Source organism: Hemitrygon akajei, chromosome 12 (assembly GCF_048418815.1).
Source record: "Hemitrygon akajei chromosome 12, sHemAka1.3, whole genome shotgun sequence".
NCBI lineage: Eukaryota > Metazoa > Chordata > Chondrichthyes > Myliobatiformes > Dasyatidae > Hemitrygon > Hemitrygon akajei.
The window spans coordinates 43,517,724-43,542,558 of NC_133135.1; the positions used below are offsets into that span (position 1 = coordinate 43,517,724).

Consider the following 24,835-nt stretch of genomic DNA (forward strand, 5'->3'; position numbering starts at 1 on the left):
TGGAGAGACTGTGCATAGAACAACTGTTAGTTGGTGCTTCACCATTCACAGCTTTATGGGAGAGTGGCAAAGAAAAAGCCACTGTTGAAAAAAAAGCTCACATGAAATCTCTGCTAGAATTTGCCAGAAGGCATGTGGGAGACTCTGAAGTCAGCTGGAAGAAGGCATGATGAAAGCAAAATTGACCTTTTTGGCCATCAGACTAAACGTTACGTTTGGCATAAGCCAAACATTGCACATCATCAAAAACACACCATCCCTACCTTACACTACCCTACCAGGTGGTGGCTGCGTAATGCTGTGGGGATACTTCAAGTAGCAGCAGGCCCTGGAAGGCTGTGAAGGTAGAGGGTAAAATGAATGCAGCAAAATACAGGGAAATTCTGAAGAAAAACTTGATGCAGTCTGCAAGAGAACTGTGACTTGGGAGAAGATTTGTTTTCCAGCAAGGCAATGACCCCAAGCATGAAACCAAACCTACACAGGAATGGCTTAAAACAACAAAGTTAATGTACTGGAGTGGCCCAAGTCGAAGTCCAGACCTCAATCCAAATGAGAATTTGTGACTGGACTTGAAAAGGGCTGTTCACTCACAATCCCCATGACACAGCTTGAACAGTTTTGTAAAGAATGGGGAAAAACTGCAGTGTCCAGATGTGCAAAGTTGATAGAGACCTATTCACACAGAAGGCTGTAATTGCTGCCAAAGGTGCATCTACTAAATACTGACTTGAAGGGAGTGAATACTTATGTAATCAATTATTTTGTGTTTTATAATTGTAATTAATGTAGATCACTTTGTAGAGATGTTTTCACTTTGATGTGAAAGAGTTTTCCAGTTGATCAGTGTCAAAAAAGCCAAATTAAGTCCATTGTGATTCAATGTTGTAAAATAATAAAACTTCTAAAGAGGGGGTGAATACTTTTTATAGGTACTGTAACTGTAAATAATTACTCTTCAGGAGGTTAAATAAATAAGGAATTATGGTTAGGAATTACTGTTTCTTTCTCAGCAGGTACTGCCTAAACTGTTGAGTATTTCCAACAATCGCTCATCATGAGCTATTGCAAGGACTCAATAGTTGAATCATTTTCATAACATTATGTTGTGATTCATTCAAAATCCTCTAAATTATAAAGTATTCTAAGTACTAATTTTTACAAAAGACAAAGAAAGAAAAATGCAAAATTGCCAAAAAATGCTAATTTTCTTGCCATGCATAAAACACAAATTTTAAAGATTTAAATAGATAGGAATTTGTCCCTGATTTCACATACAATAGCACAAGGGCAAGTAGTCAAATTCAATAGAGTCACAGAACATTGCAGCATAGAAATAAGCCCTTTGGCCCGTTTAGTCTGTGCCAAACAATTAATCTGCCTAGTCCCATTGAACTCCACCTGGACCACAGCCCTCCATACCCCATCCATCCATGTACCTATCCAAATTTCACTTAAATGTTGAAATTGACCCTGCATCCACCACTTTTGCTGACAGTTTGTTCCACACTCTCACCACCCTCTGAGTAAAGATGTTTCTCCTCATGTTCCCATTAATGATTTCACCTTACACCGTTAACTCATGACTTCTAGCTCTAGTCTCACCCAACCTCAATGGAGAAAGTCTGCTTGCATTCTCTATCTATGAAGAAGAAGAATAGCCCTTATCACGGCAGTGGAGTTATCGGAGCACCGACTTTTGACGGTGTTTCCGTAGCAAGCTATTCTTGTTTTTATGAGGCTGAGTTGCTAGCTCGACGCTTAACCTGGCTTGGATTCAAACTTGGGAACCTTCGCTCTGGAGTCCGGCGCTGATATTATTGTGCCACCAAGCGGGACATTCTCTATCTATACCCTCTCATAATTTAGTATACCCCTGTCAAATCTCCCCTCAATCTTCTCATTTCTAGGGAATAAAGTCCTAAACTATTCAACCTTTCCCTATAACTCAAGTCCTTAAGTCCCTGCGGCATCCTTGTAAATTTTCTCTGCACTCGTTCAATCTTATTCAATGGGTTCAAAGTACATTTATTATCAAAGTATGTATAAATTATACAACCTTGAGATCCCTCGGTTTACAGGCAGCCACAAAGCTACAAACCTGAAAGAATCCAATTTAAAAAAGAGCAACAGCATTCAGCACTGAGTCAATAGACCCGGAGCACAGAGAAGGAGTAGGCCCATAACCTCAGTCTCAGTTCATCACAAAACAGGGCAAATTGCTGTGAAGCTCGCAGACACAAAGCACATAGCAGTCTTACAGCCTCAGCACCACAGAGAGCGCAGTGAATGGTGCTGAAGAGTGGGCAGAGTTGGCCTGATTCTTGTCTCCATTCCCGACACCATGCCTTACCAGTCTATCTGAGTCGACGTTTAAATCTCCAAACACCAGGCCGTCCTCTGCAGTAGGACCCAGGCTCTGCCACAGCAATATGCTCTGGGCCCGTACCCCACCACCTTGCTCAAGACCGCGTACTGGCCCATACTCAACCCTTCCAAAGCAGCTCGGTGCTTGGATTGATCCAACCTCGCTCTTGGTTTAGGCTCTTGATTTGCTCGCTGCAACTCCATCTTAACTATGCCTCGACCTCACTCTGAACACTTCTCCTCAAACATGCCATGCTCTGACTTGCATTGCACCTGCACAGCTCAACTCTCGAATCAGCCTTGCCTTCACTCGTATATTTATTGTTTGTGGTGATAGTTTACCACAATTTACCATCTTTCCTGTATGTAGTCAACCAAAACTGAACATAATACTCAAAATTAGGCCTCACCAACATCTTCTGCAACTTCAACACAACCCCTGTATTCAATACTTTGACTTTTGAGGGGAAATGTGCCAAAAAATTTCTTTATAACCTTAGCTACCTGTGACACCATTTCCAAAGAATTATGGATCTGTATTCCCAGATTCCTTTGTTCTACTACACTCCCCAGAGCTCTGCTGCTCACACGCAAGTCCTACGCTGGTTGACCTTCCAAAGTGCAAATCCTCACTATTATCTGCATTAAATTCCATCTGCCATTTTTCAGCCATTTTCACCAGGTGGTCCAGATCTCAGTGCAAACTTTGATAGTCTTCCTCGCTGTCCATTACACTTCCAATCTTGGTGTCATCCACAAATTTGTTGATCTAGTTTACCACATTATCACCTGGATTGTTGATATAGATGATAAAAAACAACAGATGCAGCACTGATCCCTGCAGTTTCTTCACTAGTCACAGGCCTCCAGTCATACAGGGAACCATCTACAACCACTTTCTGGCTTCTTCTACTGACTAATCCAAGTTATTACATCATCTTGAATGCTGAGCAACTGAAGCTCCTTGATCAAACTCCCCTGCTGGACCTTGTCAAACATTTTGCTAAGGTCCATGTAGACAATATCCACTGCTTTGCCTTCATCAGCTTTCCTGGTAACTGCCTCAAAAAACCTTATAAGATTGGTTAGACACAACTTAACATGCACAAAGCCATGTCGACCATCTCTAATGTGTCCTTTTATATCCAGTCTCTTAAAATACCTTCCAATACTTAGCCACTACTGATGTCAGGCTCACTGGCCTATAACTTCCTGGCTTATTCTTTGAGTTTTTCTTAATCAATGGAACAACATTAGCTATTCTCCAATCCTGCGGCACCACACCCATCGCCAAGGTTGTTTTAAATACCTCTGCTAGGGCTCCTGCAATTTCTGCACAAACTTCCCACAGGGCCTGAGGGAATACATTATCAGGCCCTGGGGATTTATCCATCCTACTTCACCTCCAGACACAAATACCTTCTCCTCTGTAATCTGTTAAGGGTCCATGACCTCACTGCTGCATTGCCTCACATCTGTAGGCTCTGTTTCCATTTCCTAAGTAAATAAGCATGCAAAAAATCCATTTATGACCTCCCCCATCGCTTCTGGCTCCACACTCTGATCTTCCAGAGAACCAATTTTGTCCCATGAAATTCTTTTGCTCTTAACATATCTGTAGAACCCCTTAAGATTCTCCTTCACCTTGTCTGCTGGAGCAACCTCATGCCTTCTTTTAGCCATCCTGATTTCCTTCTTAAATGTTCTCTTGCATTTCTTATACTCAGTACCTCATTTTTTCTTGCTTGCCTATACCTGCTATGCACCTCCATCTTTTTCTTAACTAGGGCCTCAATATCTCTGAAAAACCAAGGTTCTCTATACCTGATATCCTTGCCTTTTATTCTGACAGGAACACATAAACTCTGTAGTCTTAAAATTCCACTTTTGAAGGCCTCCCATTTGCTAAGTACAATTTTGCCAAAACAGCCTATCCCAATCCACACTTGCCAGATTCTTTCTGATACCATCAACATTGGTCTTTTTTCCAATTCAGAACCTCAACCCAATGACCCTTTCAATAATTACCTTGAATCTAATGGCATTAGGATCACTGGATGTAAAGTGTTCCTCTACACAAACTTCTGTCACCTGCCCTGTCTCATTTCCTAATAGATCTGGTATCTCTCTCTCTGGTTGGAGCTTCTATGTACTGATTATGGAAACTTTCCTGAACTCACTTGACTAACTCTTTCCCATCCAGGCCTTTTACAGTATGGGAGTCCCAATCAATGTGAAAAGGTAAAATCACCTACTATTACAACCTTCTGTTTTTTGCAACAGTCTGCAATCTCTCCACAAATTTGCTCCTCTAAATCCTGTGGTCTAGTGAGTGGCATATAATATAATCCCATTAATGTGGTCATACATTTCTTATTTCTCAATTCTACCCATTAAGCCTCACTAGACAAACTCACCAGATTGTCCTGACTAGGAACTGCTGTGACATTTTCCCTGGCTAGCAATGCCACCCCTCCCCCTTTAATCCCTCCCACTCTATCACATCTAACATTGAAATGCCAGTCCTGCCCCTCTTGCAACCAAGTCTCACTAATGGCTACAATGTCATAATTCCACATGCTGATCCATGCCCTAAGCTCATCCGCCTTTCCTACAATACTACTCGCATTAAAAGATATGCAGCTCAGAACATTAGTCCCAACCTTTCCATTCCTGATTTTGTATGTAGGCTTAACAACATCTTTTTCCACAACCTCTTCGCTATCGGTTCTGGTGCTCTGGTTCCTATCCCCCTACATGGATAGTAACCCTGAGATCACAACCTTTAAATTAGCACCTGAACTCACTTTGCAAGATTTGTCACCCTTCATACCCATGTCATTGACACCAATGTGAACCATGATCTCTGGCTGCTCATCTTCCCACTTAAGAATGCTTGGACTCAATCCAAAATGTCCCTGACTCTGGCACCTGGAAGACAACAAACCATCCTTTCTGTTCCCTAACCAACAAACCTCCTATCACTACAGCTCATGTCTTCTCCTCCTTCCCCTCTCAGCCGCAGAGCCAGGCTCAGTACCAGAGACCAGGTGCCTGTGGCTTTCCTCTGCTAGGTCATCAACCCAACAGTATTCAAAGCAGTATACGTATTGTTCAAGGAAAGGCCATAGAGGTACTCTGCATTAGCTGTCTATCTCCTTTCTCCGTCCTAATGCTCACCTAGTTACCTATGTCCTACAGCTTGAGTGTAACCACCTCCCTGTATGTCCTGTCTATCGATACCTCAGCCTCCAGAACTCAACATGGCCTGTTAGCAACAAATACTTTGCTTCATTCACTACAGAAATGAGTTCCCCTTACAGTGAAAGCATTCATTGTCGAATGTACAAATAACACTGATGTTACATAGAAATAAACCATATGCTCAGCCTGTCAACATCACTATTTACCTGCAGGCAAGTAAACAGCTTGCATTATAGTTAATCCAGCAGTTTCAAGTCCCTTCAACCTAGAACACTATCCAAACTAACCATGAACATCAATTCTCTTCCTCACCCCTTAAACATGGCTGTGAATTCCAGTCTCACATTGCTTTCTTGATGCTTTCCAATCACTAGAAGTGGTCTACTTTTATCTGTTGGTCTGATGGTTGCATAATTTCTATCAAATCTCTAAATCACCCCATAATCTGCATCAATGAATAAAAGAAGATTCTTTTTATTCTTATGGGTTTTTAAAAAAAACTTTATCAAACATCCTATTATGTTATACCCTTCCTAACATCTGTCCTGCTATGGAGACTATTAGAATATTCAATAATTCCACTATATCACTGGAAGCAATAAAAAACTACAATTCTATTAGTGTTTTATATAGTCTCATCAAGAGGAGGTGTTGTCTTTAAAACTCTAAATATATTCTCCCTAGTTGCACCGACTCAAATGCTGCTTTATTTTTGATATCTGACATCCCCCTTACATTATTCTTTTTAAATCACATTTCACCATGTTATGGAAATGTTTTTATAGTTTCCTTTGTTCTTCTAATTAGAGTCAAAGGAAACTACAGCCACAGTGGTTAGCTGGTAAGTTGATGGAGAAGATCCTGAGAGGTAGGATTTATTAACATTTGGAGAGGCATAACATGATTAGAAATAGAAATCATTCCTCAAGAATGGTTGAAAAGAGATAAATATTTAATGAATATACTGCTGGTGGCTGGTAAAAACTCTTACTAGGAAATGGTTATCAAGGAGAGCCCAAACTTAAATGCATGGATGGAAATTACAATGGACATTTACAAAATGGAGAAGATAATAGCATCTGTTAATCTTAAGTTGGAACAATTTGATTCATACTGGGAAAAATGGTTTAACTACATAACATCTCATGGGCCTGATTTTATCCTCACAAATCAATGAATATGTTGTAAAAAAAAAAACACTCCCTACTTGTACATAGTTTTCTTCTTTCGCTTGTTCTTTCTTTCCTCTCTTTTCTATAAGTGTATACCTCAGATAAATATTATATGGAGATTTATGGCATATATGACTATATATATATATATATATATATATATGTACGATATCTGAAATACATTTTATGGAAATCTTTGTTTGATGATGAACTTCAATTAAAAAAATAGATTACAAAAAAATAGCAGTTTGGCTTTGTCAAAGACAGTAAACACAAAGTGCACTGCAGATGCTGTGGTCAAATCAAGACGTACAAAAAAGCTGGATGAACTCAGCAGGTCGGGCAGCATCCGCTGACTGCTTCTTTCAATGGATGCTGCCCGACCTGCTGAGTTCATCCAGCTTTTTTGTACGTTTTGTCAAAGACCGGTTGTGCCTTACCAGCCTGATTAAATTTTTTGAAGATGTGACTAAACACATTGCTGATGGTAGAGCAGTAGATGTAGTGTAAATGGATTTCAGCAAGACATTTGGTAAGGTACCCCATGCAAGGCTTAATTGAGAAAGTAAGGAGGCATGGGATCCAAGGGGACCTTGCTTTGTGGATCCAGAACTGGCCTGACCACAGAAGGCAAAGAGTGGTTACAGACGGGTCATTCTCTGCATGGAGGTCAGTGACCAGTGGTGTGCCTCGGGGTTCTGTACTTCCCCCTTCTCTTCGTGATTTTTATAAATGACCTGGATGAGGAAGTGGAGGGATGGATTAGTAAATTTGCTGATGACACAAAGGTTGGGGTTGTTGTGGATAGTGTGGAGGGCTGTCAGAGGTTACAGCGGGACATCAATAGATTGCAAAACTGGGCAGAGAAGTGGCAGATGGAGTTCAACCCAGATAAGTGGGAGGTGATTCATTTTGGTAGGTCAAATATGATGGCAGAATATAGTATTAATGGTATACTCATGGCAGTGTGGAGGATCAGAGGGATCTTGGGGTCAGAGTTCACAGGACACTCAAAACTGCTGCACAGGTGGTTTGTGTGGTTAAGAAGGCATACAGTTCATTGGCCTTCATCAACCATGGGATTGAGTTTTGGAGCAAAGAGGTAATGTTGCAGCTATATAGCACCCTGGTCAGACCCCACTTGGAATACTGTGCTCAGTTCTGGTCACCTCACTACAGGAAGGATGTGGAAACTATAGAAAGGGTGCAGAGGAGATCTACAAGGATATTGCCTGGATTGGGGAGCATGCCTTATGAGAATCGGTTAAGTGAATTTGGCCTTTTCTCCTTGGAGCGACGGAGGATGAGAGGTGACCTGATAGAGGTGTGTAAGATGATGAGAGGCATTGATCATGTGGATAGTCAGAGGCTTTTTCCCAGGGCTGAAATGGCTAACACAAGAGGGCACAGTTTTAAGGACCTTGGAAGTAGGTTCAGAGGAGATGTCAGGGGTAAGTTTTTTTGTTTTTTTACAGAGAGCGGTGAGTGTGTGGAATGGGCTGCCGGCGTCGGTGGTGGAGGCGGATACAATAGGTACATGGAGCTTAGAAAATCTGAGAAATTTAGGTAATTTCTAAAGTAAATGCATGTTCAGCACAGCATTGTGGGATGAAGGGCCTGTATTGTGCTGTAGGTTTTCTATGTTTCTATGTAGAAACAGTCCATCCCAAGCTGTTATTCTGCCTCGTCCTATCAACCTGCAACTGGACCACAGCCCTCCAGACCCCAACTATCCACGTACTTATCCAAATTTCTCTTAAATGTTGAAATCAAACGTGCATCCACCCTATCCACTGGCATCCAACCTCAGGTTCCCCTTAATATTTTGTTTTTCATCCTTAACTTAAGGTTTCGAGTCCTATTCTCACCCAACCTCAGTGAAAAGCCTGCTTGTATTTACTCTGTTTATATCCCTCATAATTCTGTATACCTCCAACAGATGTCCCCTATTCTCCTATGCCTCAGGGAATTAAGTCCTAACCTATTCAACCTTTCCCTATAATTCAGGTCTCAAGTCTTACTCTATTTTTATTTTTATTTTTGGAGCCATCATTACATCTAAGTAACTCCATCTAACACAGCCAGATAAGCAATTATCTCCAATCCTCTCAACCACACTGTAAAACTCACCTAACTCTGAAACGGCAATAAATACTTTGTTATAATTTCTAAAGTTCCTCATTCCTTTTTCTGCACTCAATCTCCATCTAATACCTTATCAGAGGCATTCATAAAGTCTTTGGCCTAGAAACTCAGTCTGTACAGTAAGGTAAAGTAGTTCAAGTTTATGTTGTGCCACATTACAATGACTTTCTTCCTCAATATACCAAACACGTGTTGAACAAATACATCAATGCATTAGGAACTCAGACATCCATAGTTACATTCAATAGTATGCATTGCATGTCTGGGTGCAACTTTCATAAATTTCATACATGCCCTCTTATTTACAGGCATGTGTGTGATCTGTGAATGACAAGGGGGCAGGCATGTAGAGTCGGGTCTGAGTAGCTCCTTGTAGATTTGGTCTGGTTCTGGGAACCAGTGTCAGTAGTGTCTAACCCCAACTGTGGCTCCCACCATCTCCTAACAACATTTCCCCTGGTCCTAATTCTAACATCCATCACTTTATGACTCAACTTTCCCTAACGATCCTGTGGTCTCCCCAACTTTCAAACCGGTACTCCCTATGATCTCAATACCACAACTGACAAGTCTTGAAGCATTTCTCCCTTGCACAGAACTAACTATTCATTTACGTAATACTAAAGGAAAGAATAGAAATGGATCAGTTTAAGGTTGGCACATTATTACTATTAGAAGGACCCATGGATTATCCTGGGTCTTCAACCATTTACAATTTATAATACAGCAATGCAAAAGATTTCCCCTTGCCCCTGTCTTGAACTGCAGTTTATTCAGCAGAGGCCAAGGCATACCCAGCAGACAGCTTGCTGCTGTCACAGGATGGTTTTGACAGCAGGAGGGAGCTGCCACCAATTGTCAAAATTATCAGTGTTATTGAAACCTTGTGAATTTTTTCAAAAAATTTAAAAGCACTAAAATTAATGAAAGCCATTTCAACTAATAATTATAAAAAGGTGCATCTACTACCTCCCTCCTAGCAGCCACTTTCTTTCATTTATTTGTTTTATTTGCCTCAGATTTAAACTGGTTTGGAGGCCAGGTTCCCTAGTCCATGTTCAACTGCCATCAGAATCACAATGCCCAGCTGAGCACAGAACCTTTCCAGGCCTCTGGCTAACTCCGCTCCTGAATATCCTTAATAGCTACTACTATTAACACCAGCAACTTTATCAGATGTCAAAGGGGATAAATTTTGCCACCAATTTTTTCCCCATTAACTTACCCTGAGACTTGCAATTTGTCTTCAAGTGGCAAACGAAAGTTAACATTTTAAGTCAGGCCTGCAACTTTTGAAATGTCAGTAAGCAGCAACAGCTCACACTAAAAATGATGCATCTTTACCCTGTCTTGGGCATATCAACTGGAGCACACACTCTGCCCCTAATACCCTTTCAAAACATGAATCTTGTCCTAAAGCAATTCCACTCCCTTTTGTTAAACTTAAGTGGACAATGTGTATATATTTACCTTGGATCAGTATGCACAGAAGATGTACCATTGTACCAAAAGCCTTGTGTCAAATTTAACATTCTTCTGTGGAATGAAACAACTTAATAACTGAATCAAACAATGTCACAATTCAGTTAATGTACAGAAAGGGAGGTTCTGTGAAGATCTTGCATAGATATCTGGTTTATATTGTACAGGAGCCTATGATTCTAACAGATGCGGTGGGGCCAGCAACAATATCATTTACTGTAAAAGAGCAATTGACAGTTTATTCAAATTATCACTCACTAATCTTCTATAGGGCAACAATACATACAGAATTTGGAGAATCTTCCATTCTGTTGGTCTTCCACTGCCTATTAATAACCACGGCCTCAGCACACCAGCACTGCCCCTCGGGAAATGAATGTGGTGAGTTGGAGTGATGGTGCTTTAACTTTTGGTATTGGAATGCCCAGTTTCTAGGGAGTATTAGCATCAAATTCTGGAGCAACTTCCCACTGTGCATCAGAAAATCCAACCAACAATAGCTCAGAACTGTCTCAATGCTAGGAATACCAAAGCTGTCACAGAACGATCTACGACATTTACTTGCTCTTGTAGAAACTTGGCTCTAAGACAACATCCATGCACAATCATCTACAGCTATAATACTCAGGGACGGGCTATATTATTATTTCTTGTAATTATGTTTTTCTGTTATCATAATTATATGTGCTGTATTTAACTGTTGGTATTGTGTTTTTGCACCTTGGCTCCAAAAGAACACTCTTTCATTTGGCCATATTCATGTAACTGTTTGAATGTCAATTAAACTGGAACTCAAACTTACTCATTGTTGAGTCAGTATTTCCTCTAAATGAATATAGAACATTAAAATAGCACCACAGTGCCAATAATCTCTTCTACCTCCTCCTGCACACTTGCCTAGAAACATCCAAAAATCACTCACAATTAATTTAAGGCTTAAATAACAAACATAATTAATTTTGCAATGTGAATAAATAATTTTCTAAATACACATCTACAAATGAACAACAATAAATGCAATCCAAGTTACTTTGTTATTTATGAAAATTAATTAAATCAAATTGACACCAGAAATTACTGTGAGTATTATAACAATAACAGATTTCAAGAAAGTGATGATCAAAATCCAGTTTGCAGGTTCAATGGGAACCTAGAATTAAACTCAAGTTACAGAAACAGGTTCTTTAGCCCACCAACATGGTGCTGACCATTGACACATGGGAGGAAACTGGAACACCAATGCAGTTACAGGGAGAAAGTGCAAACTTCACATAGATTGCACAGGTCAGGGCTGAACCCAGGACACTGGAGCCCTGGGTAGCAATTCTTTTTAATTTTCCCAGCACATCAAAACAAAATTTCACCAGTGCAGTTACAAGATACATGCAATTAAACTCTATTAGCTGGGTACTTATCAGTGAGTGACCTGTGTTAGAGCAACATAATAGTTAAAATTATTTGAAAGGTTTGGAGCCTACCAAGCTTTCTTGAAGCTGACTGGCAGAAATATTCTTTTGAACTTGAAAGTATGCAATTGCATGACAAGATACTTTAACAAAGGTTAAATTTTCATAAGCAGAATTGAAAATAAGACAAAGACCCTACCAGAAGCAGAGTCAGCACGGCTTACTGATATAAATTTACATCAAGTATTTAAAGCAGTTGAACTATGTTGAAAGTAAATTTATTATCAAGGGAATATTCACTTCCTTGTGGACACTCACAGTAGATATAAAAAAAACACAAAAGAGTCAATGAAAAACCGTCCATGACAAAGGCAGGCAAACAACCAATGTGTAAAAGACAACAAACTGTGAAGATACAAATACAATAATAAATACAGTAAATAAGCAATAAGTATTGAGAACATGAGTTGTAATGTCCTTAAGAGTGAGTCTATAGATTATGGAGTCAGTTCAATGTTGGGATGAGTGAAGTTATAAGCCATACATCCAACTGTCTAATGCAGGGATAGCCAACCAATGGCACATGCACCAAAAGTGACGCATTGGATGATTAGAAGTGGCGCATTGCACCCCAGTGATAATAAAAAAGTAAGCCTACTTATGCAAGAAGTATTAACCAAAAACCGATTTGTAGGAAAAAAAATCTATAACAGGAATTCAAGTAGCTTAGAGCTAGAAATGGGTTTTACCGAGAATAAATCTAAAACTTAGCAATTATTTTTAGCGATTTTATTATTTCGTGCACATCTTTTGACGAATGTTATCTTCTTTCACATTAATCTGTTTTCAATTTTAAAAAAATGTTCAATGAGTCAAACTAGGAAAGAAGGACTTCTGTTCTGCAGTCGTTCCATAACTGTTCAATACACGTTTGATACTTGTTTGATCCCGAGGCACCAGGCGCCTGCACCAGCGGTGCATTGCAGGTTTCTGCCAGTCAGTTTACAATTGACACTCATGTGCTACGGAGTTGTGCTTTGTTCGTCCTTTGTGAACATTTGCAGTTTTGTACTTCTTCGAAAATCAAGCCTTGTTTTTACATTCAGTTACCCATCACAGTGCAAAAGAAAAGCAGAAAGTGATAGTAAGTGTGAATTCAATGAACAGTGGGAAAATTAGTTCTTATTTAAAGCGGGTCCATCAGGAAAACCATTGTGCATTGCTTGTGAAAACACTTTCTCACATAATAGAAGACATGATCTTAACAGACACTATAAAACACAACATCAGACTGAAATAGAAGTAAAACTGAAGCTAGTGCTTGGGTCTGAGTTACAGAAAGAATATGTGATTAAGAAATCAAAAGGAAACAAAATATATTTGTTAAAAGTCTCATTAAGGTAAGGAATGTTTACCTGTTTTTATATTAAATCAATATATCATGTAAAAATGCTAAATATGTCTATATTAACATATTTTTACAAGAATTGAATGGGAGTATATGAGTTGTATGGCGCATTTGAACTCGTGTATGAAAAAATTGACGCATGGAATGTAAAAGGTTGGCCACCCCTGGTATAATGCACAGAAAATACAAGTACAATTTCAATCACGTTTCATGCATATATTAAGTATAGCATCAATAACAATGTACAAAACATATTCGCTATTACAGAACTCTCGGTCATGACATTAAGGATTTTTGCCTGCACAGTATCCAAATCTAGGATGTACCACTTGTGGAAAAAATACTTCATATCTGAAACAGAAGCAACTGCCTACAAAATCATACTGTGATCACACAACAGCTGACATAACTTATCTATTCTCTCTACTGATACAGCATAGGCTATTTTCTGCTAAATCAAAATATAGCTTTCAGTCTCACTTGTGTATCCATCCTGATACTTTAATCCAGAAAGAAGATAGTGCTGGTTTGTTACAGAGATATGTTAAAAGGCATGTCCAGTTGTAGATTTCAAGACACTGTTTGACTACAAAAAAACCTATTTCCCCAATGTCCTGCAAATTAGTTAACCAATTTCGATTGATTCTATTTACCACAAAATAGTTAGGGCATTTTTCTAGATAATAATCACTGTTATTTGATTGCAAAATATGAAATATTTGAGACATACAAAACATTTGAGACTAAATTTTAAATGAACAATTATATGTGCACTTTTTGAATTTCAGCTTCATTTTACAGTAGCCTCAATTTGGAGGCAATTTAAGTAGTAGCAATTAATTTTAACTGCATAATGTTTTTCGGAACATTTAAAAGGACACTTTGAGGTTGTAAAGTTACTAAATACAACTTGATCGGGTCCTCGAAGCACACATACATTTCTCATATTACCTTCCATTTTCTTCAGTTTTCACTCAATTCTAGACCATAAGACAAAGAAGCAGAATTCTAGTGGGCAAAATGGACAAGTAATTGATAGTTTAGAACTTAAACCCAAGGATCACAAATAAAATAAAAATCCATATTCTGTTAAGGAAGAATTTTAAAAGTCATAAATGACTTGAAGCCTGCAGAAAATGAAATTAAGTAGAGGAAGAGCATTCAACAGTTTGGCAAGTTAGACAGGATAACCATGCATCCAGGTTGGTCAGAGTATGCATAATAGCAAGGAGGAACTGCAAGACAGCAACAATGGAATACCATCTTAAATATAAATGTCATTTATTTTGCTAATGGTCTGAATGAATGGAAGATACAGCAACTTAACAAATGGAAAACACAAGACACAGCATAGTCACTACTGCAATGCAAAAGTACAAAGGGTAGCAAGCAGACTATGAAACTTGAGGCCATGAATACTCAATGCAACAATCTGGAAATAACACACACAAAATGCTGGTGGAACACAGCAGGCCAGGCAGCATCAATAGGGAGAAGCGCTGTCGACGTTTTGGGCCGAGACCCTTCGTCAGGACTAATCGAAAGGAAAGATACCAAGAGATTTGAAAGTTCTAGCCTTTAAAAGAACAGAGCTCTTTATGGGTCAAAAGAGGACAAAAGTTCTCAAGTTGACTGCAGTCAATCATATACACAAGGAGCATACTCAGCCATTTTACCCTTGCCAGTAGTATGCAATTAATTACCCATATTTTTTCCCTACAGCTTTGTAACCCTACCCATTGAATTACATACTGGAGTTCTTTTGAAAGATACAAATAAATCCACTACTGGCATCCTTTCAGGAAATGCATTAAGATTTTTTATCATCCTTGTCTTCCCCTCCAATCTGTTAAAATTTATTTTAATTCTGTGGCCTCCAGTTAATGATAAAGCAGCCAGTGAAAACATTTTCTCCCCCAATTTAAAAACTGTTGTTATATTTTCTGATTACATAGACTTTAGCTTATTAAACCAATGGGTCACAAGAGTTCTGTAGAATGCAAGAGAAAATTTGCAAAATAGATATCCAAATAAACCAAAATGGATAAATAAGAAAATTAAAATGAAAATTAAAAAGTAATGTAGCAAAACCTCCTGGAAGACAGGAATTAACTACAGTTTAGGAGTATAAAAATGTACCAAAATGAATTAGGGAGATGAGCAATGAAAATCCTGCTAATCCCAATACTAATATTCATCCATTAGGAGGGAGATATTAAGCAAGTTGGATTTTATAAATTGAAGGTGGCTTTATAAAGATCTCTTCCAAAGATATTTGTACTTATCCAATTTCAAAATCTTAAGCATTCATCACTTTAATCACTCCGCCATTAGTTGCTGCGTCTTAAAACTTCTCGGACTTTAAATGTCAGTAACTCCTTCCAACGTCAGCCCAAAACCAAACAAAATTCACCACATCTCCTTCGGCTTTTCTTCCTGCAAGATTTATTTTAGAGCCAATCTCTTCACAAAGACTGTGCAAAGTTTGTTCAGGAATGCTTTAGTGAATCATTTTAAGCCACTGCACTACATTAAAGGTGCTTCCAAAAATACAAAGCTTTAACTCAGGTAATAACCATTGTGACAGAATATTCATTGGTTAGAATATTGCTTATTTGCCACACTATTTTTAAGTTGTTAATATCTTAGAAGATTTTAGAGTCAATAGGATAAATTCTGAAGCAGCTAACAAGACTAAAAATTAGCAAATTATTCTACCTTAATTATACTCATCCTAGAATAATTTGGAAATAATTTGGAGAAAGTCAGTGAGTTTATTTATATATTTTTATGAAAGTATATTTTTAGCTCCACAGTATTAGAAGAAAATATAGGGCTCATGTTTAAAAAAACAGTATGACCAGTACAATAGTCAATTAACAATGAATATAAGTAAACTTACTCAAAGAACTAGTTATAATTTTTCCAGTGTCACTCAATAACCAACATCATTCAATAACAATAAACAATCAACTATAAATCTAACTGAAGATGCAACAAAACCACTTTGGTTAAACCTTAAAAGGCAGTGTTATTAAAAAAAATTACCCTTCATATTTATTTCAATATCACATATCATTATTGTTGTGTATTGAGCACAACCAAGTTTTACACAGGGTATGTAGTTCCCCAACCTCGCTTTTTCTTTGCTCTCCCTTGCACATTGCTCCTGCTTATTATTTGTACTCTTTGCGCCACATATTACTGATCTTTTCCAAGCCTATTTAGTGGATTTTGATCTATATACCCAGTCACAAATCCCCACTTTAAAAGCCACTACTTTAAAGTATTATATTAATTATGGCTTTTAATAAAACAAAGAGCATGAACATAGAAAGGAAAGACAGGGAGACAAATTTATTTTTGATAACATTAAAAATGTTCTGTGACTTTGTAAGTGGACTGGAGAATTTTAGGGTGCCAACTGCAAGAACTTGTAAGATATCTTGCACGTCTATGTGGAATACTCCATTATAAGCTATAAGCTGCAAAAAAGAAATCATACGTGAATCTAGCTTTATTAAAAATCTGAATCATGGGTCACCTGACATATGATTTCACTTGGCTAAAGAAAAGAGTTTTTATGTCTCATCTATATAAACAGTTTTATATTTAAAACTAAATACAAGCTTGCCAGACTTTCGATTATAACAGGGAGCAAAGGAAATTGAAAAGAAATTGCAGAGGATAAATTTAAGATTGATAAAATACAAAATATTGCAAAATCCTTAAAGTCTGCATAGAGATCAAAAAGGAATAAGGAGTTAATTTTTTTTTAAATCACATTGGCTTATTTGGACACTACAATCAGCACCGAAGGTAAAATTTATTACCAGTCTTCTAAGAAGTGATGAAGATATCCAATTTTAAAAAGGATGTGGGAAAAGAAAGAATAGGGACTGGCAGATAATCAACATTTATACAATTATGCAATACCTGGCTCTCTTCTGTCGATAAAATACAACAACTTGAAAAGTGGAATTAATGAGAAACACAGATGAGGATCAAAAAGCAGCAACAAGACTTTTGAATTTTAATGTCTGAACTGACAAAATACTGGGAAACATAATTCAAATAGTAATACTGATGAGGCATTAAGGATTTAAAAATGTTTTGTTCATTTATGGAGATACAGTGCAGAATAGGTCCTTCTGGCCCTTTGAGCTGTGCCACCCAACAACCCTAGCCTAATCACAGGACAATTTACAATGACCAATTCACCAACTAACCGGATTGTGGGAGGAAACCCACATTGTCATGGGGAGAACATACAAACTCCTAACAGACAGCAGTGGGAATTGAAGCCGAGTCACTGATACTGTAAAACTTAGGGCTAACCACTACACTACTGTGTCATCCCAAAATTTTTTTGGATTTAGAAATACAGCACAGAACAGGCCTTTCCAGCCCATGTAGTACATTCAAGTAAAAAATAAATTAAATCATTTGGGGCAGCATGGTAGTGTAGTATAATGAATAGGGCACAGTTTTCTTATGTGATCACCATGATTTATCCCATTAGGTCCATGTCAGCTACTAGAAGAGCATTCCCATCAGTCTCAAAAATGCTGGAATGCTGAATATACTTAAGAGGTCCTTTCATCAGTTCAGCTGAGCATTCCCAGATTTTAATCAGTTTTTATTTCAGATATCTAACTGTTAATACCCAATTTTGGGTATTAGAAATTCCAGCTTCCCATCTGTCTCATCACACTAATCAACTCCCTTTTGAAGCATTAACTGATTGCATTTCCACTACCTTTACACATACTGAATTTTAGTTCCTAACCATTCCTCAGAAAAGTTTTCCCTTACGTGCCACTACACAATTAACCATTGAGAATAGCTTCCCTTTATTTACCAGATCTACACCAATCACAAACTTGTACATTCTTTACTAAGTCTTTTCAAAGGTTTTCTACGCTCCAAGACATCAATCCCAACTCCCCCATCTTTATAGATGCTCATTCCTAAAAAAGCCTCTCAAAAGACCAACCCTACATCCCCATCATGAGAGACGGAAAAGAGCTGTGGTGAAGCTGCAAAGGCCAAAGCCCTGTACAGTGGATGCAATGGATTGCAAGAATCATTGATGAACTCCAATCATACCATCAACCTCAAAGGACGATGGAGACGGAAGGTATCAATGGCCTATGCTCCACTTCGGAGCTAAGGGCCCAAGTAAAAGTAAGTATTCCTGACAATATTCTTGTAAAAAGGTTGTGCACTCTTTCTAAAGTGTGCAGCTAGAACTGGACACATTACTCTAGTGGCTAACCAGCATTTGTACATGTTCAACACGTCTTCTTTTTTATTTTTTGAATCCAATGGTCCTCTGTGTTGTGCAAATCACATCAAAAAGACAGTCCTGCAGGCTTTATAAAGTACATGTGCCAAAATTAGGTAGGTGTTGGATAAGGTATGGCGAAATCAATTTAGGCTTATTTCTCAATGAAAAATGGCTGAACTATGAAAATAAAATCAAGCAGCAAGATAAATAATGTGAGGAGGAAGTAAAAAAATGACTTAGAATTAAATGGTATGTATTAAATTATACTGAAAATAATACAAAAGAAAAAGATAGAAGTACATTAAAACTTACAAAGAAGCCTTATGAGAATGATAGGATATTTTTAATGAAGGATAAATCTTTGGTATAATATGCCACATACATTTGTGATCAAGAAAAATAGCAGAAATGCTTAAAATTCAGTAGGTTGCTCAAGTGAGAGGTCTTGAACATTAACTGTGAGAGTTTCAACTGATTAAATCTGCTTTCCTTGCCTTTGATTTTATCATATTTCAGGAAACATTAACCATTTATTTATTCTTTTGAAAGTGCTTGCTAAGATTGGAAGTGTTGACTTTCAGGAAATATTATTTGCATACATATTGGTGCAGGGAATTCAAGTATTTTAATCAGTGCCAATAATTAAATTGCGGTCAAATTTAATTGCACACTTTAAAAATCAAATAACGTTTTAATGTATGTGCTTGAATACAAATGAATATTGTGCCAAATAGTTGTTTATCCATGCCCTTGTATTTCTATGGTGTTTATAATTCTTAGAATTAAAGAAATTGACATAGAGGATGCAATGTTTTGAGATTCAGGATGTAAGGAAACTGCATAAAACACCTTACTACAGAGAAAAGATCAAAGATGAAAATAAAACTGCTGGAGGAATGACACGAACAAGGAGTTCAAATAGTTGCATATAATCTTGAAATCTTGGTTTCAGGATTATATGCATCTTGTAAAGATGCTGGCTTTTCATTGTACATACCGGCTCTTCAGCAAGTTTCTCCAGTTGCTGGATGTAAGGGCTGATGAGGGAGTGCAGGTTCCTAAGGATTTCCTCCACTTGAAGAGCAGAGAGCAGGAATCCCAGTGCCTGCATCAGCCACATACACTGACTTGTCTAAAATAAAGAGGGAAAAAAAGCTTAGGTGAAAATAAATCTTTTATATTTGAAAACAGAAGTAATCAAAATTAATCACATTTTTGCAACACCAAAGAAAAGAAAATTGTTTTAAAACAAAAAACATCAGAACAAGACCTGTAAAAATTGGACAAGAAATAACGTTATATAATCTGGGCAACCCTACTGGATTTTGGAATATGTATAAATGTTCATAAACAATCACATTCTGAAACTTCAGAAACTGTGCAGAAGGACTTGGGAGTGCTTGTGCTTGAATCACAAAAGGTTGGTTTGAAGGTGCAGCAAGCAAATGGAATCTTGGCCTTCATTACTAGAGGGATTGAATTTAAGGGCAGAGAGGTTATGCTGAAATTATACAGGGTATTGGTGAGGCTGCATCTGAAGTACTGCATGCAGTTCTGGTCTCCTTACTTGAGGAAGAATATACTGGCCTTGGAGGTGGTGCAGAGGAGGTTCACCAGGTTGATTTCAGAGATGAGGGGGTTAGACTAATAGGACAGATTGATTCACATGGGGCTGTACTCACTGGAATTCAGAAGAATGAGAGGAGATCTTACAGAAACACATAAAATTATGAAAGGGATAGATAAGTTAGAAGCAGGAACGATGCTTTTCCCAGAGTGGTGAATCTGTGGAATTTTCTGCCCAATGAAGCAGGGGAGACATCCTCAGTGTATATATATTTAAGACAATGCTGGATGGATTTTTGCCTAGTAGGGAAATTAAGGGTTATGGGGAAAAGGCAGGCAAGTAGAGATGAGTCCATGGTCAGATCAGCCATGATCTTATTGAATGGTGGAGCAGGCTCAAAGCGTTAGATGGCTTATTCCTTATTTCTTACGTTCCTATGTTCCTGTGGGAGCTTTGAATAACACATACTAAACATTTATAAGGTGTTTGTGATTTTCAGTATTCCTTTCTAAAGCATTTTCACTTAGATTACTCTTTTCCTTTCTATCAGTTGTATCTACAGTCTAATCAGTGTGCATCTTACTGAAATTATATTGTCATTCATTTTTTATACATCAGCAACAGTGACCAAAATACACTTGCAGATAGAATCTTACTCTATATCTTATGCAATTTCTAACAACTCATTCCACATCCAGTGGCATTATTTACGTTGTAAAAGGATAAACTTTACACTTTTTTTGCACTAAGATTAATTATATACAAAAGTTAGAATCCATATAAAGGTACATTTCCAATAGTAGGAGAGTCTAGGATCTGAGGGGAAATAAAGAATAAAGAATTCCATAGAATAAAGAACTATCCCTTTTAAATTGAGATGAGGAAGAATTTCTTCATCCAGTAGGTTGTGAATCTGTGGAATTCTTCCCCATAGAGTGTTGTAGTGGATAAGTCATTGAGTTCAAAGTTCAAAGCAAATGATCAAAGTACATATGTCACTATATATTACCTTGTGATTCATTTTCTTGCAGGCATTCACAATAGAACAGAGAAGTACAATAGAATCAATACAAAACCACACACAAAGACTGACAACCAACGTGCAAAAAGACTACAGATACACAAAGATACGTAGAAAGAGTAGATAGATAGATAGATAAAATAATGCTGAGAACAAGAGTTGTAGAGTCTTGAAAGCATGTCCATAGATTGTGCTATGAATCCATAAGATGTGGAAGCATTTCAGAGTTGAGGTGACTGAAGTTACCATGCTGGCTCAGGATCCTGATGGTTGAAGGGTAATAACTGTTCCTGAATCTGGTGGTGTGGCACTTAAGGCCCTTGTACTTCCTTCCCGATGTTAGAGCATGGGCAGAATGGTGGAAGGAATAGATGATGAATGCTACTTTCTTGTGGCAGCGCACCTTGTAGATGTGCTCAGTGATGGGGAGGGCTTTGCCTGTGATGGACTATGCTGTATTCACCACTTTTAGAAGACCTTCCCATTCTTGGGTAGTGGTGTTTCCTTAATGGGTAGTGAGGCAAGCAATCAGGACACTCTTCATTGTGCAACAACAGAAGTTTGCCAAATTTTTAGATGACATGTCAAATCTGAGCAAACTTCTAAGAAAGTAGAGGTGCTGCCGTGCCTTCTTTATTTTGGCACTTACATGCTAATCCCAGAACAGATCCTCTGGTATGATATTTAAGGCAAATGATTGACAGGTTTGTAATTGGTAAGGGGGTTAAGGGTTACAGGGAAGATGCAGAGAATGAAGTTGAAAAAAACTATCCATTATTGAATGGCAGGGCAAAGCCAATGGACCGAACAGCCAAATTCCACTCCAATGTCTTATGGTCTATATATGTAGTGCAGATGTTTAAGGCAATTCCAATTAAAATTTGAAGCAGTTCAGTACTAGTTTTATAAAGAGTGAAAAAATATTTTTTATAGATGTGAATACAAGTACTTCATTGATATATTTGTTTTAATATCAATAAATTTTAATCAACTGACCTTATGAATTTGTTTCATTAAAACTTCCTGTGGAAAACAACAAAACAGAAAATACCAATTATCATCTGTTAAATTACAACACTCTACACAACAACTACCTATCCTTTAACCTCAACCCTGATAAGTCTCATGAAAATTTCAATTCAATTAAATAAAAATATTTCATTATTTAATTTTACTGTTAAAGATGTTAAGGTGGGAAATGGATATGAACTGTTCACAAAAAAATTATACTCATTTAATCTATTTCAGTAAAACTTCAACTTCTCCAAAACTGAATTTCAAATACAACTTTCAACAGCATATAGTCAACTTTTACTTGTTTCCAATTCTGTACTTATTTATTTCAGTTTGTAATATAACAGGAATGTCAGATTAAAAATACATCAAAGTGCACCTCGACCTTATCATTAGAATAATCTGTGCTCGCACTGCAAATCTAAGATCACTGCATGTCCAAATTTCTCTTTATCAATGAGCATAATATGCAAAATCCATCCAGAGAAAAACCCATTTGACCATTGTTAATAAAGGACTTTTACAAGAACCCTTTTCCATACAAACATGTTGTACCTCTCAATTAATTTTCATCCTCAGACACAAAATATCATCAACTATTTTATCAGTAACTTTAAAAAAATATTTTTCTAAATAAGTGATATTATTCACAATATGTACTCATAACTGAGAAATTAAATTTTCTATAATAACTAAAGTATACTGCTCATTATTTCTAAAGTATCAGCAAAACTTTTAGTTCGGTCTCCTAAATGTAAGGAGATACAATTACTCACTACTGCAAGTATAGTTAATAAGTGTCAGTGATCATTACCTGAGAAACAGCCACAATATTAGCAGCATAGGGAGGTAGGTCATACTTGCATTCTCTACAGATCTTTTTCAGTGTGGAAACACTGGATATGGAAAGCTCTGGGTTGCCCAAAGCATGCAGTACCAGTGGTAATACACTGTTGATCATCACAGGGTGGTCAGCCAGCCATTCGGCTAGTGCACCTACAATAGAAATTAGAATAGATTTAGAACAAAAAGGGCACTCAAACTGCAATGACAATCACAGCAATCATCAAAAGAATATGAATTTCCATATTTTAAGTACAAATGGTCTGAGAGAGCTCTAGGTATCTGATTTTATTTTGCTGCAAGTTACCAAGTGATTGTAATTCAAGTGACTTAGCATGCAGTTTGCATGCAGCCAGCGCCGACAAAAATCAACATATTACAGAATAATAATAGAACAGCTGCTGCTGACAGGAAATTTAAAAAGAGAATACTAGAAATACTCTGGATAGCAGTGTTTATGAGAAAGAAATTCATATTTCAGGATAATCTGCTTTACGTGGTTTTAATGGAAATATAAATATTAGCCAGGGATTACCCCTTTGGTAAGTGGAAAGATTTTCCCCTCAAAACATGGATGGCAAAATCTAAAGGGCACAAAACTAGGGTCAGAGGGATCAAAAGAGAATTAAAAGGGATTTGAGGAAGAAGCTTTTCATGCAGGGAGCAAATGGAATTTAAACATATTGCCCAAGTGGATGATACAATACCTGAAATCTGTCCTGACTAGCAAATGATGGGCCAAAGAACCTGTTTCTGAACCCCTCATCCAAAAGGAGTATTATCAGTTGATATAATGTGCAGAGTAATAGCAATTGGAATTTAATCCTGATCAATACAAGACTGTGCACTTGGATATAAAGAATAAGGATAGGCCACGCAAAATGAATGGCAGAACCTAAGGCAATTTTGAAGAACAGAGGGACCTCAGTGTACAAATTCATGGATGTTTAAAGTGGTAGATAAGGTGGTGAAAGCAGCATGTGGTTACCCTGAAGATGGCTGGGCCCTGGAAAGCACTGCCTGAATGAGTGGTGGTGGAGGTGTGTACTCTCAACTTCAATAAAATATCAACATGAGGATTTGAGTCACTAACACAGATGGCTAAAAGCTAGTGCTGATAAATGGGATTAGTGTACAAAGACACTTAATGATCAGCATCGGTATGATAGGCTGAAAAGACTGTTTCTGTGCTGTATAAATATTACTATGAGGTTATCAGACCAAGAGCAAGCAAACCATAGTTATTAGGAATAGCTGCCTCATTAATAAATATACTCAGAAGTTATAATGCATACCTATTGTAAACATTACTGTGTCAGCTAACTGCACATTGCTGATGTTTATCCGTGGGATAAGACCAATCAATCCTGGAATTACGTCAGAATAGTTGACATCATTGGTTTCTGCAATGGATTGAAACCCATACAAACAGGCTTCAATGTGCTAAACAGAGAGGAGAAAAGTGTTACAATACATCAAGTCCAGAATTTCTGCATTTATAAATTAATGAGGATATAATTACTTCTAAAATGAAGATTAAAATTATATTTACAATAAATTGAACATAAATAAATCATTAGTTGTAGTACAACAAACTTGTATTCACCTGCCATGATGTTGGTTGCTCAGAGTTAGTTAAAAGTCTTCCTAATTTATCATACAGATTACTTAGCAGTTCAGCTCCCAGCATTTCGTATACATACATCAGAGTGTCAGAGATATCAACTCTGCCAAGAACAGATACAATTTGTTAAAATAATTAAGCAAAATTATAAATGTATTTACATCAAAATTACTCAAACATTTAAAACATACAATTGAAAATTCACCCCTTTAACACTTAAAGAGTATCAGAATTCTTTGTTTCATCAAATGAAATGGAGCATTTATATACCACTATTTACAGGTGCATAATC

At 37.5% G+C, this 24,835-nt stretch overlaps 1 protein-coding gene across 2 annotated transcripts in view; it reads right to left on the bottom strand.

Annotated features, from left to right (window-relative positions):
• Positions 1-24,835, bottom strand: part of ipo13b (importin 13b) — a 124,863-nt gene that overhangs the window by 49,134 nt on the left and 50,894 nt on the right. For both annotated transcript variants that reach the window (XM_073062987.1, XM_073062986.1), the window contains exons 6-10: positions 24,526-24,646; positions 24,215-24,362; positions 22,891-23,072; positions 22,059-22,085; positions 19,472-19,606 (exon numbers count right to left, since the gene is read on the bottom strand). In XM_073062987.1, the coding sequence (XP_072919088.1) occupies positions 19,472-19,606; positions 22,059-22,085; positions 22,891-23,072; positions 24,215-24,362; positions 24,526-24,646 (613 nt within the window). The remainder of the gene's footprint in view (positions 1-19,471; positions 19,607-22,058; positions 22,086-22,890; positions 23,073-24,214; positions 24,363-24,525; positions 24,647-24,835) is intronic.